This window comes from Zingiber officinale, chromosome 2A (genome assembly GCF_018446385.1).
Source record: "Zingiber officinale cultivar Zhangliang chromosome 2A, Zo_v1.1, whole genome shotgun sequence".
NCBI classification, from domain to species: domain Eukaryota; kingdom Viridiplantae; phylum Streptophyta; class Magnoliopsida; order Zingiberales; family Zingiberaceae; genus Zingiber; species Zingiber officinale.
This window is the reverse complement of record NC_055988.1, coordinates 85,126,096-85,145,019: the sequence shown is the minus strand read 5'-3', so window position 1 is coordinate 85,145,019 and position 18,924 is coordinate 85,126,096. Positions and strand designations below refer to the sequence as shown.

The 18,924-nt window shown below is 37.2% G+C and overlaps 1 protein-coding gene across 1 annotated transcript; it reads right to left on the bottom strand.

Annotated features, from left to right (window-relative positions):
• Window positions 1–283: 283 nt before the first annotated feature.
• On the bottom strand, window positions 284–1,711 carry LOC122043764 (zinc finger MYM-type protein 1-like). Its single transcript, XM_042604348.1, has 2 exons — window positions 698–1,711; window positions 284–580 (listed from the first exon to the last, which is right to left on the bottom strand). Exons 1-2 carry the CDS (start codon window positions 1,709–1,711, stop codon window positions 284–286), a joined length of 1,311 nt encoding a protein of 436 aa, XP_042460282.1.
• Window positions 1,712–18,924: the final 17,213 nt, after the last annotated feature.

The following is an 18,924-nucleotide window of genomic DNA, read 5'->3' as shown; positions in this document are numbered from 1 at the left end:
GAGACAATCAATATAATGTTATTGACAAAAATAGTGAACCTTTTCTAAAAATGAATCTCAACCTTCTCTCATATTTTGGAGTCAGTGTTTGCATACTTGTACCAAATCCATTGCATTTACAAGATCCTGATCTTTCTTTTGTAATGTCATCGACAATTCACTCGAAATCCCTAAGACATGTTTCATCAAGTGTAGATTGAATGCAAAATCAAATGAAAGTATTGACTCCAATAAATAAAATGCCTTAGTTTTTTATCAGGAGAACTGGAATCATCTTCTGAAATCATTCAAGCACATCACTGACAGCAGAGAACATAGAAATCAAACTGTTCAAAGAATTGTAATGTGACCCCCAATGTGTATCTCTAGCACGTTGAAGGGTAGTTTCTTGATTAAGCCCTCGACCACTTGAAATTTCACCCCTCTCTAGTGCCTCAACAAGAAAATCTGAATGTTTCTCCTTAAGAAGATCAGAACGTTTGCAGGATGATCCAACAACATTTACTACATCACCAACAATACGAAAGAAATTAGAAATTGGAAGATTTTTCTTGTCCACAGCTATAAGAGCTAGTTGAAGCTGATGGGCAAAATAATGTATGTAAAATGCACATGGGTTCTCCTTTAAAATGAGTGCTTTTAGACCATTAAATTTACCTTACATATTACTTGCTCCATCAAAACCTTGTCCTCTCACATTAGATATGCTCAAATTATATTTAGCGAACATCTTATCGATAGCAGCTTTAAGTGAGAGTGTTGTAGTACTAGTAACATGTTCAATTCCAATAAAACGCTCATTTATATGCCCACTACTATCCACATAGCGCAAAACAACTGACATTTGCTCCTTTATTGACACATCACGAGATTCATCAACTAAAATAGAGAATAATGAATTACCAATATCTTTGATAATAACATTAATTGTTTCAGTTGCACAAGCCCTTACTATATCCTTCTGAATATCCGATGATGTTAACTTACAATTTTTAGGAGCATTTTTCAATATCACATCATTAATCTCTTTATTATGAGCACCTAAAAACTCCAATTGAATAAGAAAGTTACCCTGATTAAGAGAACCTTCAGTCTCATCATGACCCCGAAATGAATTCCCTTGTCGCAACAGAACTCTAATACAATCAATCGAAGCAGTGAGACAGATACGATAATCACTTCGCATTTGCTTTGACTGTTTGTGCAAAATTGATTGGATGTGCTCACCTTGATTCATCAAAGCTTCATAATTCATTCGAGCTTTATGATGTTCACTATCATGTTGGCCAACATGAATATTTAATCTATCTTTACCCTTCCAATTTGTGAATCCTTCGCTAACAAAAATCTCACCTCCTGCTTGTTTTCCCTTAGTTGTCTTGAAAAGATAACAATACAAACAATACGCCGCATCTTTTTCTATACTATATTCCAACCAATCACCAAATTCCTTAAACCCTGAAGGATTGAACCGTCTAAATTGGCTTACTCCAAATTTTCGTTTTGGGAATTCATAACCTGAAGGTTGACATGTGCTTTTTTGCAAATATATCCTTCGAACTTGATCTCTAATGTTATCATTATAAGAACAAATTGGAATCCTTAGTCCAGGATCTGCTTGTAGTTGTGAAAAATCAAATTCTCCAACTGTAACATTTTCAATATTTTGTTCTTCTGGTTCTGGAACTTTTCTTTTAAAAAATCTATGCATTGTAGGCATAGTGATTTCCTAATATAAATAAATAAAAAATGAATTAACAATCCAAACTTAAACAAAATTATAAAATTATCAAATTATATATTTAATTAACATAGCATATATTTAATATTTATCCATACTTTTTTACCCGTGCACAGCCTTGTATATGAATAATTATTGTAAAAGAAAAAAAAATCTCTCATAGTTAACTATCACATTAGTGACTGTAGTTCTTAATTTTGTAAGCATTATCAGCAATCAGCATATAGTAGAAAACAAAATAATATATAAGTAACTTTTTTATTGAAAATTATTTAATATGAGTTGTGGAAACAGAAGTTAGAACTTAGAAGTGCTTCGTCATTTTTTTTTCGGAACCGGAAAAAAAGCATTTAGGGTTAAAACCTTAAGGGTTACCTTGGGTCCTTGGGCTTCTTAGATTGCTATGGAGTGCAGTAGTAAAGGAGGAAGATGAAGTCGAAAAGGAGGCGCGGTCATCGGACGGCGAGGAAAGACTGACTACTGAAGATGGGTATTTCGGGAGGCGTTTGTGAGGTTGTCGCAGCCTACAGGCGTGTAGCCGACGGCGTGGTCGCACACGATGCTTTTCTCCCAACTCGTGTTCCTCTGGCTATGGCCTATGCAGGTTCGGCGTGGAGAAGTCGTTCGTTGCAAGGTTAGATAGCAATTAGTTTAGTTAGGGTTGACTTAGGGCAAAAAAAGACTAATAATATTTTTTTTGTCAGAGCCCAGTGTGGGCAACTGCCCACACTAGGCCCGTGTAAGCTCCACCACTGCGACCGGCAACCACTTGTGGGGCTTACCAGCCCTGTCTTGCTGAGCCTAGTCAATGAGTCAGTCTTCACTCAGCATCTTCATTTGCCTTAAAGACACGATATGTCCGCTCAATACATAGGTCCAGGTGTCGAGGATCGAGACTTGAAGCCCACTCGACCGGAAGGCCCGTTCGGCTAAATTCTTAACCCACCTTAAACTTCACCTACGTGCGAGAAGTTGAGATCAAACTTCAAGGTCCAATCGGCCATACGAGATCCGATCGGCCCTCTGAGGCCCGATCGGTCATATAATCCGATCAAGTGAGCTCATACTCCAGTCGAGTGAGCTCTCATTCACCGGCCTCCTAGGCCTTAACCTGTATTTAGAGGGTCCACTCTTATCACCGTATCAATAATTAATATCAAAATCCTCTTCTCACTGAGTTGATCCACAAGCAATATCATCGGAGAACTCAAATGTAGTTGTTCAAAGGTGAAAACACAAGAATCGTAGAAATATCCTTCTGCACTGCTATGTCACAAAGAAGAACACTTACTTCGGAAGCAGTGCACGTAGATTAGAAGTTCAAAAGAGGCATGTAGAACTAGAATTGAATTGATGCACTTCAGGGAGAACAATGGAACCCACCGGAGAGATCGACCTTGATGGGGGACTTGCCTGACACAAAGTCTGTGCGCCACTTGCCCTCCTCCTTCTCCTCTTGGAGCTTGAGGGAGATGTTGCATAGTCCTCTCGAGATGGTCTAGTGGCTAGTACATGAGTTGCTTCCACCATAAGGTCTTGGATTCGAATCTCGACATAGCCGAGGTAAATGCCTCCCTCATACGCTTGTCATTATTTCACCGATGATTTATCTCCTCTGTGTTAGCCCTGGGACGGGTTGGCAGGGGTGTTGGGACGAGCGTAGTCGCATTTTGCCACCTTGAGGAAGATGTTACATGATTAGGGAATAAATAATCATACTAAAATCTCATAAAGAAAAGACAATCACATGCTACAATCAAGAGATTGAGGATCATTCTAATCATAGAAATATTATCAAATATTTACTCATATCAATTAGGCTACAGTCAAGGGATTGAGAATCATTCTCTCCTATATAAACCGTGTATAAATATTGTCTAAACTATTCACAATATTGTATCGGATTAAGAAACCATTTTAGCTTGTCTTCTTCCTCTTTATATTCTTCTTCGTCTTCTTTCTTGGTATCAGAGTGAGTCAGGGAAAACTCTCAAATTTTAGTTCTTATGGGGACACAACAAACCCTCCTCTCTAGCATAACCGTATCAACAAAGCTCGACCAGAACAACTAAGCGCTGTGGAAATCACAGATACTCCCTGTGCGAAAGGGGTATCACTTGTACCAATTTATTAATGGTATAGAAACAGCGTCATCTGAACTTATTGAGGAGAAAGATGACAAAGGAGAGATTGCCTACTCCATCAATCTAGATTTTACCGCCTGGGAGACATAAGATCAACGACTCCTCTCATGGCTAATGACGATGCTTTTCGAAACCATACCGGGCTAAGTTATTATCTCCTCGTGCACGACATTGCGACACCTCTGGACAACACTGGGAAGCAATTTGCCTCTCAATCGAAGTCGAGAACTATGCATATGCACTCTCAGCTCTAGATAGTGCAGAAAGGGTCACTCACAGTAGTAGAATCCTGCAAAATATAAACAAAATGGCAGATACCTTAGCTGCCGCTGAACAATGCGTCTCCGATGATGACCTCATTTTCCACATGCTCGGTGACTTGGGACCAAACTATGAATCTCTGGTCGTCACACTTACCACATGATCGGACATACTGTCGCGGTTAGGGTCACTCACCTACACTCCATCGATGGCCAATCTCTCAATCGATAGCAACCATAGCAACATGCATCGAGGAGGCGACGGTCGACCTTCCCAGTGATAATGGCCAGCAAGTTCTGAAAATCCTCCATCTCTCTCCCATGGGTCACTTCACCCTTCAACGAATTGAGGACATGAACAAATTGGGCAGCCCGCCTATAAGTTTTCTCTAAATGGGTTGCACTCTAATTGGACTTCTACGCACAACCCTGCCCAATCCAGTGGCCGCAGTCACCGAGGCTCCCGAAATAATGGTAATCGTCGTCTTCTATGCACTAACTACTCTTGTTTCGATCATATTGTCGAAAATTGTCACTCTACTCCATATTGCCAAATCTACAATGGCAAGGGTCATTCTGCAATAAATTACTTTCGCCAGTTTGATCAAAATTTTCAGCACACCATTACACCCACCGCTTTAATGACTGCACCATCTGCTGTTTCAAATTCGCCTTGGTATCTTGACCCTGGTGGTGCTACTGATCATATCACAACAGACCTAGGAAATCTCCAAGTTCACACTCCATATCAAGGTACTGAAACTATTGTTGTTGATGATGGTAAGACACTTCATATTGCTAGTATTGGTCACTCTACTATTCCTCGTCTGGACAGACCACTACACTTAGCTAATATATTACGTGTGTCTGTAATTACCAAAAATTGATTAAGTGTCGCTCAATTCACTATTGATAAATGTTTTCCTTGAATTTCATCCAACATATTGTGTTGTAAAAGACCAGTATATGAAGATGGAACTCCTTTAGGGATTTCTTAAAGGTGAGCTTTATTGTCTTCATCAACACAGTGTGCCCCACAAACAAGCCCTTATTGGTACACAGTGATCCACTACCATCTAGCATCAACACTTATTCAATTCATCTACAACCAAGACCTCTTATGTTATTTTGTATTTTTAGTTGCCTGTGTTAGACAATAAGACTGTTTCTTCTGGATGCATGTCATTTGGGCAAGGGTCATAAACTTCCTTTTGAACTATCTATGACTAAATCTACTGCACTTTTAGATTTGATTCACTCTAATGTTTGGGGACCCGCCCCGATACTCTCTAAATCTAGTTGTCGTTATTTTGTACACTTTGTTGATGATTTCAGTCACTACATTTGGCTATATCCTATCAAACGCAAGTCATATGTGATTTATATTTTTACTCAGTTCAAAGCTTCGGTCGAGACTCAATTCAATTGTGTCGGTTCCTTAGCGACCGGCTGGAGGGGGGTGAATAGTCTGCACAATAATAAAGGAATCTTTCTCAATCTTTATAGCTTGATTAAACAAACACTTGCATAAAATAATTAATAAGCTAATTAAAGAAAGAAGAGGCATAGTAAGAGTTACTTGGTTTGTAATCAGGGGATTGTTAATTCAAGGAAGTTGAAAGCTCACTAAAATCTCCTCTGGGCGGAGAAGCCTCTTATAGCATCAATCTCACAACTACAAAGCTAAACTAAATTAAAATCAATTACAATTATTATTGTTTAGCTTCTGGGATCAGGGCTGTATTTATAGCCCTGATCGGGGCGCCTAGAAGGGTTCCAGATGCCTGGAAGGGGATAAAATTTTATCCTAGTTACGACGGCTCGTGCCACATTGTGTTTGGCTAACTTTTCAATTTCGAGCGCCTGAAAGGGTTCTGGATGCCCGGACTGTGAGTTTCCAACTCCCTTGGGGTGAGGCACCCCGGCTCCGCTCACTTGGGTGATTTTGAACATCCGAAATAGGGCTCACCCAAACCCATCTTCTGACCTTCTCGAGCCATCTTCTGCTCCGGCTTCTCGTCCCTCGGAAATGCCACACGCCTCCTTCTCGTCGGCCAACGTACTCTTCCGTAGTGCCTCATCCCTTGAACGCACCGAGCTCGTCGACTCTCTCCCATGTCATCCTTCTCGCTAGTTGCGTCTTTCACTCAACCTCCTATGCTCCTAAGTTCCTACACACTTAGACATAGGGCATCAAAACATAACATGACCTAACTTGACTTGGTTTGATCACATCAAAACTTCCATGGGGGTATTTACAATCTCTCCCTTTTTAATGTTAGCAACCCCAAATTAAGTTAGGATAAATCAAACAAAAATAGAAATGAATTTTGTAAGTCCAAAATATGCAAAAAAAAAAAAAAAAAAATCTACCTCCTCCTAGACTTCATTAATTCTCCCCCTTTGATCACATTAAAATGGAGTAGTCCAAGAAATAGAATTTAACTGTAAAAAAAAACTGACTGCTATCTAAAAGAATGAACTTTCAAATTTTGGATAAAAATATTTTTGTTTCAATTTAAAAAGTATTTTTAGACTTAAAAAATTCTAAAAATTTTATAACAATTGAACAAACATATTTTAAAGCAAATTTAAAATTTTTTCACAAAATATTAAAAATTATTTGAAGCAGAAATAAATTCATTTTAGCATAAATTTATATTTTTCATAAAAAATAATTAACAATAATTATTAACCTCAAAAAATTGTGAAATATTTTCTAAGAATGTATAATAGTAAATAATTTTCCAAAAAAAATAATTTTAGAGAATTGAAGTTTCAAAATTTTTTATGTAAAAAATTTGTATTTGTATAAATAATTCATAGAAAATTCAAAAACGGTCAAAAAAAAATTTTAGAAAAATTTTCATAGATAGAGAAAAGGATAAAGTTTCATAGAAAAAAATAAATTTTGCAAAAAATAGCACTGTAAGATAATTTTAAATCGAAGAATACGAATTTTTGTTAAAAAAAATCATAGAAAAATAATACAATGGTTAAAAAAAATTTTAAAAAAATCTCTAATGAATACAGAAATTCTCTTTCTTAGAAAAATTTAATTTTAATTATTTTTTTAAGAGAAATTATGTAGAACTATTTATTTGATAATTCTAAGCAAGAATATTAAATCAAAATAAAAGTAACACATGCATAACAATTTTTTTAATTTAAGCATGATTTTGGAACCCAATATAGGTTCCTTCCAATTGGGTTAATCAAAATTTTTTTCGGAATATGATTTTGTGGTATTCTTTAACTTGGCATTTATGAAATCTAAAATGTCAATTAAGTCCTCGATCATATTTAAAATTTCTATCATTATCATGTAGAAAATTTGAGCATGAATCATCTTTTTCTAACATTTCAATTTTATCTTTTAATTTTGTATTTTCTTCTATTAGTTTTTCAAATTCTTCTTTTAGGCATGCATATTCTTTCTTTGACTTTCTATACTTTGTTCTCTTTTTATATAATGATTTACTTAGCATTTGCACAATTTTAAATAATTTCTCTAGAGGAAGCTTACTTACCTGACTTATCATATATTCATCGGTAAACGGTAGACACTCCCCTTTCATTGTTGCTTTCTTCTGTAGTGTCTTCCCCTTTATTGATGCTCTCAATGCTTATTTTTGAGGTGCTTTCATCGTCTTCGGGTAGGTACTCAGCAATTAGCATTGTTCTAGTAATCTCCTCGGATCTGGATGCTTTTGAAGATGAGTCGGTATCCATAGCATAATCAAATTCTTCTTTCGCTAATTTTTCATAAAGCTCCGAGAAATTTTTTTAAAGTTCTTTTGCATTTTGGTAGTTACCGATTTTGTCGAGTTCTTGAGCAGGAAGAACACTCAGTAAGTGGAACTCAGCCTTATCATTTCCTATGAATTTGTCGCGCTGCTTCTAAGTCCAAAGATGCTCCTCAAATTTTTTTCCATCTTTACTTTTGGAGACATCAAAACTAAATTTCATAAAAAGCATTATATCAAAATCAGTTCTAAAAAATACCTCCATTTTTCATTTCCAAAATGAGAACTCCCCCTCAAACGTTGGTGGGTAGATGCTTGGTCCGACCATCTCTTTTGCTTCGATCGACGGTTAGACCTCCTAAAGCATCCTTTCTCTGTTACCAATTGTTGGTCCCTTAGTGGTCGGCTAGAGGGGGTGAATAGACTACACAATAATAAATGAGCATTTCTCGATCATTATAGTTTGATAAAACTAACACTTGCATAAAAGAATTAATAAGATAATTAAAGAAAGAAGAGGTATAGTAAGAGTTACTTAGTTTGTAATTAGAGGATTGCTAATCCAAGAAATTTGAAAGCTCACTAAAATCTTCTCTGGGCGGAGAAGCCTCTTACAGTAGTCAAATCTCACAACTACAAAGCTAAACTGAATTAGAATCAATTACAAGTACTGCTATTTTAGCTTCTGGGATTATGGTTGTATTTATAGTCATAATTGGGGTGCCTGAAAGGTTCCAAGAGCTTAGAGGGGGATAAAATTTTATCCCCATCGTGATGTCTCGCGCCACATCACATTTGGCTAACTCTTCAATTCCGAGTGCCCGGAAGGGTTCTGGGCATTTGGACTATGCGTTTTCAGCTCCCTTGGAGCGAGGAACCCTGGCTCCGCTCGCTTGGGTGATTTCAGCCATCCGAAATAGGGCTCACCCGAACTCATCTTCTGCCCTTCTCGAGCAATCTTCTGCTCCGGCTTCTAGTCCCTCGGAGATGTCACGCCTCCTTCTCGTCCACCAGAGTGCTCTTCCGCAGCCTCGTCCCTCGGACATACCGAGCCAGTCGACTTTCTCCCAAGTCGTCCTTCTCGCTAGCTGTGTCTTTCGCTCGACCTCTTGTGCTCCTAAGTTCCTGCACACTTAGACACAAGGCATCAAAACATAATAGGACCTAACTTGACTTGGTGTAATCACATCAAAACTTCCATGGGGTACTTACAAATTGTCTAATCAAAAGTATACAAACTGATTAGGGAGGTGAGTTTCAATCTCTCAATAATTTGACTGCACTTCATGGTATTCAGAATTGCCTATTATTTCCTTATACCAATGAACAAAATGGCATTGCCGAACGTAAAATCGGCACCTCATAGATACATGTCTCGCCATGCTTGCTCATGCATCTATGCCCCTCTGCTACTAGGATGAAGCATTCTTGACCGCTACCTACCTTATCAATCATCTACCTATGCCAGTTCTGGCTCGGCGATCTCCGTTTGAGGTATTATTCAGTCAATCACCAAACTATAGCTTTATGAAAGTGTTTGGGTGTGCATGCTTTCCACTTACATGATCATACAACCAACATAAGTTTGACTTCCTCTCAATCGAATGTATATTTCTTAGTTATAGCTCTTCTCATAAGGGTTACAGGTGTCTCTATATGTCAACAGTGTTGGTTGCTACTCGGAAAACCTAGAGGTTCCACTGTACAAAAATTTTGTACAAAGGTCTGAACCTTTTCCTAGCTACCATGTGTTCTTTTAAATTAAATTTTGGATCGCCTGCGGAACTTAACACGTTTGATCCAAAACTTAATCTATTCGTTCTTTTAGGTTTTGACTTGGGTCTCCTGCGGAACTTAACACGTTCGACCCAAATCACCTTAAGTTATTAATTCCATTAAATATTAATTTCCATAATTGGTTCCCAGTACTGACGTGGCGAGGCACATGGCCTTCTTGGATATGGGAGCAACCACCACCGACTAGACAAAACCTTTTATAGAAAGGTAATATTTAATTTCCTAAAATAACTTTAGGTTAACCGAAAAGAACAATCAAATCACAAGGAAAGAAAAAACAAAAGAACACAACATCGAAAAACATATTCGAAATTCTAGAATCGTAAGCCTCTTGTATTTGGTATTATTTCCATAAATAACTAGCATGATGCGGAAAGGAAAAATCACTAGTTATACCTTCTAAAAGACCTCTTGATCTTCTACCGTATTCCTCTTCTAACCTCGGACGTTGTTTGGACAACGATCTTCCGAGATGAGAACCACCAAGCACCTTCTTCTTCCTTACAAGTTTCGGCCACCACAATTCTCCAAGAGAAGTAGAGGTCCGGCCACCACCACCAAGCTCCAAGGGATGCAAGAAACAAAACCACCTTTCTCTCCTTCTTCTCCTAGCTAGAACCGGCCACCATCAAGAGCTCCAAGAGAGGTTGCCGCTGGCCATAAGAAGAAGAGAAGAGGAAGAAGCTAGGGCCGGCCACCAAGGAGGAAAAGAGAGGAGAAGAATAATAGAGTTGATCACCCATGAAGGCACCTCTACCCCCTCTTTTATAATCCTTGGTCTTGGCAAATAAGGAAATTTAATTAAAAACTTTCTTAATTCTTTTGCCATGAAAAAGAAAATTTTATTTAATTAAAAACAATTTTCCTATTCTCAATTTACATGGCCGGCCACCATCAAGCTATAAACAAGGAGAGTTTTAATTAATTAAAACTTCCTAATTTGTCTCCAGAAATTTATAAAAATTTCTCCAATAATTTTCCCTTCATGGTGGTTAATAAAAAGGAAATTTTATAAATTAAAATTCTTCTTTTAAACATGTGGATAATTTTCAAAAGGAAAGTTATCTCTTAAAAATTAAAATCTCTTTTCAATCTACAAATAAGGAAAGATATCAAATCTTTTCTTAATCTTTTGTAAAAACTAATAAAAGAGAATATTTAATTTTTAAACTTCTCTTTTAAATTATTATCATGGTTAAAAAGGAAAGTTTTTCTTAAAAATAAAATCTCCTTTCAATCTACAAATAAGGAAAGATTTCAAATCTTTTCTTAATCTTTTGTAGAAAGCTTTTAAAAGGAAAGATTTAATTTTTAAACTCTCTTTTAAAACTATGATATCCACATAAGAAATAATTTTAATAAAAATCTTTTTAATATGATGTGGCGGCCACCTAAGCTTGGGCTCCAAGCTATTGGCCGACCACCCAACCTTTAGGCTTGGCCGGCCCTAAGCTTGAGCTTCAAGCTTAGCTTGGCTGGGCCCTATTGGTTGGGTAAGAAGGTGGGTATGTGGTGGGTATAAATCTCTATATACAAGAGGCTACGATAGGGACCGAGAGGAGGAATTGATTTTGGTCTCCGATAAAATTAAGCATCGCCCCTAACACACAACTTAATTTTATCAATAATAATTCATTCCACTAGAGAACTATTATTGAACTACCGCACCAATCCCAAATTACATTTGGGCTCCTTCTTATCATGAGTGTGTTAGTCTCCCGTGTTTAAGATATCGAATGTCCACTAATTAAGTGAGTTCTGACAACTCATTTAATTAATATCTTAGTCCAAGAGTAGTACCACTCAACCTTATCATCATGTCGGACTAGGTCCACCTGAGGTTTAACATGACAATCCTTATGAGCTCCTCTTGAGGACATTATCAACCTAGTATCTCTAGGACACAGTTTCCTTCTATAATCAACAACACACACTATAAGTGATACCATTTCCCAACTTATCGGGCTTATTGATTCATCGAACTAAATCTCACCCATTGATAAATTAAAGAAATAAATATCAAATATATGTGCTTGTTATTATATTAGGATTAAGAGCACACACTTCCATAATAACCGAGGTCTTTGTTTCTTTATAAAATCAGTATAAAAGAAACGACCTCAAATGGTCCTACTCAATACACTCTAAGTGTACTAGTGTAATTATACAGTCAAGATAAACTGATACCTAATTACACTACGACCTTCTAATGGTTTGTTCCTTTCCATTTTGGTTGTGAGCTACTGTTTATAATTTATAAGGTACTGATAACATGATCCTCTGTGTGTGACACCACACACCATGTTATCTACAATATAAATTAATTGAACAACTACATTTATCATAAATGTAGACATTTGACCAATGTGATTCTTATTACTAGATAAATGTTTATACCAAAAGCTAGGCTTTTAGTATACACCCTAACAAACAGGACATATATTCATCTCTCGTCACATTCAATTCAACAAGATGACTTTTCCTTTCACCGCATCATCATCACCGCCTTGTCAGGTTATCTCCTCTCCTTGTTCAGTGCTTGTTCCCCCTGATCTACTGGTTACGGCACAATCTCCTTCAAGATCACAAAGTGTACCATAATGCCAGTCACTAATCTTCCCATTGTTAGTGAATTAGCATCCTCAGTGGATCCCACTATCGATGCATCTATCTCCTTGTTGGCTCCGCCTAACTCGGCTCCAGATGACTCTTCTCTACCTCACGAGTCTCTACTTCGAGCTCCTGCTTGCTCTGCTCATCCTATTGCACTCATGCTGAGACTCGAGGTGATCATCTAGTCAAGATTATTGGTGCATTTGGTACCAATGATCAAACTTGAGTTTTGATGAATGACAAATGGATTAAAGTTAGTTTTGTTATCGATCTAATCTTATTATCGAATGTGCAGGGTTGACTAACTTGACGGGTTAAGAGGACCTAACACTAGGCAAGAATTTCAGATGTAGGATTCTAGTAGATAGTTAGGATGTTTAATTCCCTGCGGAAGGAAGTCCGGATGTGTGTAGGGGTATAAATGAACCAAGCCGCTCATGAGCTATTCGAAACTCGATTCGATAAAAGCTCATTTGAGCTCGTGTAATGAAGCTCGTTAAGATAAACAAACCAAGCTCAAGCTTTACAATATTCGTCTCGTTAGCTCGTGAACATGTTCATTAATAAACTCATGAATCAACTTTTAAATAAAAAAATAATAGTTTTGATATTGAATTTATAGATTTTACACTTTACTTATGAAAAATATAAACAAATATATTAAATTTATTTATTAGAATAAAATTGTAAATTTTAATAAGAATATTATAATTTTTTCTAAATATATAATTTAGTTTTTAATAAATATTTAAATTTATAATTTATATTTATTAAGTTCATTTAGGCTCGATAAAAGCTTGAATAAGCTTGTCAGCCATGAATATATTCATTAAATAAAGCTCAAGCTCGAGCTCGATTATAAATGAGCCAACTCAAACATTTAAGGGGTCGACTCAACTAGGCTTGATTACATCCCTAGATGTACAATTCTAGTAGGATTGGGATGTTCGATTCCTAGTTTGCGAAGTCCGAATGTACGATTCCGATAAGAATACCTGGTGGGTCAGATTGGACGTTGAGAAGGTATAAGTACCCCAGGGTAGTTTTGATGTGATCAACCAAGTTAGGTCCTGTTATATTTTGATCCTTGTGTTTAAGTGTGCAGGAACTTAGGAGCACAAGAAATTGAGCGAGAGACATAGTTAGCGAGAAAGATGGCACAGGAAAGAGTCGACGAGCTCGGTGAGTCCGAGGGACGAGGTGCTACGGAAGAGTATCCTGGTGGACAAGAAAGAAGTGTGTGGTAATTCTGAAGGACGATAAGCCAGAATGGAAGATTGCCCGACAAGGCTGGAAGATGAATTCGGGTGAGCCCAATTCCAGAAGACCGAAATCACCCAAGCGAGCAGAGCCGGAGTGAAAGCCTGGACAAAAAAAAAAGTCAACTATGAGTTGACTCTTATCTGGGCACTCAGAGCTACTCCAAGCGCTCGAACCACTTTGGTGCCAACTAGGGCGCTTCGACTCCTCGGCGTTGTGGATCAGCAGCAGTAAGGGTCCGAATGCCCTGAGTGGGATAAAATTTTATCTCTCGTCCGTTGCGTAACCGTTTGAGAAAAGATGAGATTTTTCATGCTAGGGGCACAGGAAGAGGGTTTGAGTTCCTGGACCGTGCCACGTCAGCAAATGGTCAGTTTCGACTAGTGGGCCATAAATATAACTCTAATCTTCTCCTTTTCGAATAACACACTATGTACTTCGAATCTCTTTCTATTTTTCACTTCTAAGCTTTATTTTGTGTACAACGATTCTCCACCTCCGACGTTTTGTTCAAGAAGAAGATCTTCATAAGTGAGCTTATTTTCCTTAGAGAAACAATCCTCTGGTTGTCAACTAAGTAAATTGTTTGTCTCGTACTTCTTTTAACTCTATAATATTTCTTTAAGTGTGTAATCATTTAAAGTCCGATTGATTGAGAAAGATATTTGTTGTTTAATTGTGCAGGGCAATTCAACCCCTCTTGTCGGCCACAAGGGACCAACAATTGGTATTAGAGCCCAACCGCTTCTGAAGGATTAACCGCTGAACGAATCACAAAAGATGATGGCTGGAATAAGCATCCACCCGCCGAAGTTCAAGGAAGACTTCGTCCACTAGAAAAAGAAAATTGAGATATATTTCAAAACCGATTTCAATATATTTCTAATCTTAAAAAATGGTTTTGCAATACCTACCAACAGTAACGACGAGTTAAAGAAAGACTGGACGAAGAAGGAACAAGCCGAAATTGTGGCAAATGGAAAAGTAAAATTTCATTTGCTAAGCGCACTACCACCCTAAAAGGTAAACAGAATCAGAGTCTACAAATCTGCAAAAGGTCTCTGGGAAAAATTCCTAGAGCTTCACGAAGGATCTTCCGAAGCCAAGCTCATAAAAAGAAATTTACTTCAGAACCAACTGATGAGTTTGCGACTGAAGGAAGGTGAAACAATCCCTCAACTACACGCCAAGCTAAAGGAACTGATCACCGAACTCACAAATCTCGAAGAAAATGTAACTAACCGAGATTCGCTAAGGTATGTGCTTAACACTTTTTCTAGAACACCTGAATGGTCAACTCTAGTAGATGCATATTACATCTCTAGAGACTTAGACATAAGTAATTTATAAGAATTATTTTTGACCTTTGAAATTCATGAGTCTAGATGTACAGATATAAAGAAGGAGTCGAAACAAAATATTGCCTTAAAGACAAAAATAGATGAACCAGATTCTGAAACATCTCTCGATGACGATGAAACGACATTTATGGTAAGAAAGTTTAACAAGTTTTTTAAAACTAATAAATTCAATCAAGTGCAGGCTAAAAGAATAAAAAGGAAAGTGAGATATTATCACTGCAATGAAGAAGGGCACGTCAAAGATAATTGTCCAACATCGAAGAACAAGAAGAAGGACAAAAAGCTGACCCAGACAAAGTACAAAAACCTAAAGGTGACATGGGATAAAACATTGTCAGAGTTAAAGATTGAAGTCCACGCTAGACTTACACTGATGGCAAGTCACCAAGAAGAAGATGAAGTAAACTCATCTGAAATGAGCATCGAAAACATCAATAAAGGGGGAGCAATGTCAAAGGAAAGCAACACTACAGGGGAGCTTCAGATAATGAAATCGACAAGATAAGTCAGTCTCTACCTCCTGACCAATTATATAAATTTATTAAAATATTAACAAAAAATTCTTGTTAACTAAAAAATGACAATAAAAGATTATTAAAGGAAAACAAAGAGTTAAAAAGAATTTTAGTAAAATCTTATCAACTAGAAGATTTTGATAAAATAAAAATAGAAAATAAAAAGTTAAAAGAACAAATAGAAATTTGAAGAATTCTGCATGTTCGAATATCATTATTTCAAATTTTAAAGGACTAAATTGACATTTTAGATATTATAAGGATCAAATTAGAAAATTATCATGAAAATATATTCATAGAAAGTTCTTGATTAATCCGGTAGAAATGAACCTATACTGGCTTATAAAATTATGCTTAGATTAAATTTTTATACATGTCTTACTTTTAAATTGATTTAATATTTCTTTTTTGCTTAAAATTGACTAACATTTTAAAATAAATTGCTTTGTATAATCTATGTTCGAAATTAATTATATATTAATTTTTCCAAGAAAGACGATTTCATTTCTTATCTATAGAAAAAAAATTTAAAATTTTTTGTTTGTTGTATTATTTTTATAAATTTTTAAACAAAAATCAGATTTTTTTAATTTAAAATTATTTTACAGAGTTATTTTTAAAAAATTTATTTTTCTATGATAAACTATCTTGTTATTTATCAAAAAAAAATTAGAATTTTTTTTACCGTTATTGAATTTTCTATGAATTTTTTATAAAAATACTAATTTTTAATATTCAAAATTCTCGAACTTTCAATTTTTGAAAATTTATTTTTATGCTAAAATACTTGCTTATTACATTTTTATAAAATTTTTCAAGATTTTTCAATTTAGAAACTATTTTTAAGTATTTTTTTGAAGAAGATATATCTTTATGCAGAAAAGAATTCATTACTACTTAAATTAATTTCACTTTTTATGAAAATTTTATCACTGCTTTAAATATGTCTGTTTAACTATTATAAAAAATTTTAAAATTTTTTAACAATTAGAAATAATTTTAAAATTACTTTTCCAAACTGCTTTATAATTTCAAAATTTAAGCTTCATTATTTTTTTCTGAATGTTTGTCAATTTATTTTCCCTTAGATAGTATTTCTAATTTATATCAACAATATTTTCCAAGATTTCTCCTATTTTAATGTAATGAATTAGAGATTAAGTGTAAGGGGAAGGTACATTTTTTAAAATTTTGCGTTAAATGTTATTCATTACAAATTAAGTACCTATTATTATTTTACTATTTTTTTGTTTTATTTTACCTTGAGCGATAGACGCAACTAGTGAGAAGAATGACATGGGAAGGAGTCAACGGGCTCGGTGCGTCTGAGGGACGAGGTACTGTGGAAGAGTACGCTGGTGGACGAGAAAAAAGCGCGCGACATTTCTGAGGGACGAGAAGTCGGAGCGAAAAATTACTCAGGAAGGTCGGAAGATGGGTTCGGGTGAGCTCAATTCCAGAAGGCCAAAATTACCCAAGTGAGCGAAGTCGGAACGGAAGCTCAGACAAAAAAAAGTCAACTATGAGTTGACTCTTGTCCGGGTGCCTGGAGCTATTTTGGGCGCTCGAAGTCCAGGCACCATGAGCTACTCCGAGCACCTGGACCACTTTGGTGCCAACTGGGGTGCCTCGACTCCTCGGCGCTATGGATCAACATCAACAAGGGTCCGAGTACCCGGAGTGGGTCGAAGCTCCCAGAACGGGATAATATTTTATCCCGCGTCCGTTGCGTAGCTATTTGCGAGAAGATGAGATTTTCCACGCTGGGGGTGCCTGGAGAGGGTCCGGGAGCTCGGCTCATGCCACGTCAGTAAACGATCAGTTTCAACCAGTGGGTTATAAATAGAGCCCTGATCTTCTCCTTTTCGAATAACACACTCTGTACTTCAAATCTCTTTCTATTTTTCACTTCCAAGCTTTATTTCCGTGTACGAGCCTTCTCCACCTCCGACATTTTGTTCGAGAAGGAGATCTTCATAAGTGAACTTATTCTCCTTGGAGTAGCAATTCTCTAATTTCCCACCAAGTAAATTGTTTGTCTCATACTCCTTTTAATTCTATAATATTTCTTTAAGTGTATAATCATTTAAAGCACAATTATTTGAGAAAGGTATTTGCTATTTAATTGTGCAAGGCAATTCGCCCTCTTCTTGCGCCCATAAGGGACCAACAGAAGGTAACTCGACACTCGGTAAGTAAAGATAAGTCACTAAAGGAGAGTGACTAAGTGAGGGCGCATTCCGATTGAGGAGACAGTAGACGTCGGTTCAATTTAGGTCCATTTTAGAAACTTAAATTGAGATCCTGACTAGATCCTGGTCTGGAAGACAGGGTTTAAGTCATGGTCTAAGTCATAAATTAATCATATTATTATTGTGCTAATCTTATTTTACAAGTTAAATATTTTTGTTGAACTAACACATTTTGCAGGGTAAAAGGAGCAAACATTACCTCGGGTGAACAGTACCTAAGATGTCTTCCATGTGACGAAAGGCGCCTTTGGTATTGTTCATGAGAGGCACCTTTGGTGCTATAGAAGACACCTTCAAATGGATAAAATTAGACTTTGTCGATGATAAGGAGAGAGCTATTCGGGATCAAATTTTACACATAGGAGGCATATTCAATGTTATAGAAGGCGCCTTCCACACTCTATAAAAGTGCTGCTCCACCAAGCCTTCAAAACCAACTCTTCTATGAGCTTCTACGCGTTCGTTTGAAGTTTCTGTTGGAACCCCAAGGTTATTTTGGTGTGATCAACAAGTTAAGTTAGGTCCTGTGTTATTTCTAACCTTGTGTCTAAGTGTGCAGGAGCTTAGGAGCACAGGTAGTCGAGTGGAAGACGCAGCTAGCGAGAAGGACGACACGAGGTGCATTCGAGGGACGAGGCGCTGTGGAAGAGTACATCGGCGGACAAGAAGGAAGCGTGCAGTGGTTCCAAGGGACAAAAGCCGGAGCGGAAGACTGCTCGAGGAGCAAGAGCCGCAGCTAGCGAGAAGGACGGCATGTGGTGCGTCTGAGGGACGAAGACTGCAGATGAGTATGCCGACGGACGAGAATGAAACACACGGCGATTCCGAGGGACGAGAAGCCGGAGGGAAGCCCGCTCAAGAAGACCGGAAGTTGGGTTCGGGTGAGCCCTTTTCCGGATGGCAAAGATCACCCAAGCAAGCGGATCCGGAGTTGAAGACCCGGACCAAGGCAAACTGAACCGGAGCTGTGGTCCTCTGATGAAAAAGTCAACATCTGTTGACTTTAGGCTTCGGGGCGCCCGGACCTGGTTTGTTGATCAGATCTCATCAAACGCGATCTGAACATTGGGGGATAAAGTTTTATCCCCCCAGGATGCCCGGAACCCCTTCCAGGCGCTCCGACCAAGGTTATAAATATAGCCTTGGTCCAGAAGCTTTTTCAACGAACTCCAAGTAATTAATTTCAACGCTTGTGTACTCTAGAGTTGTAGTTGAGCTTCTGTTTCTGCGCGTCA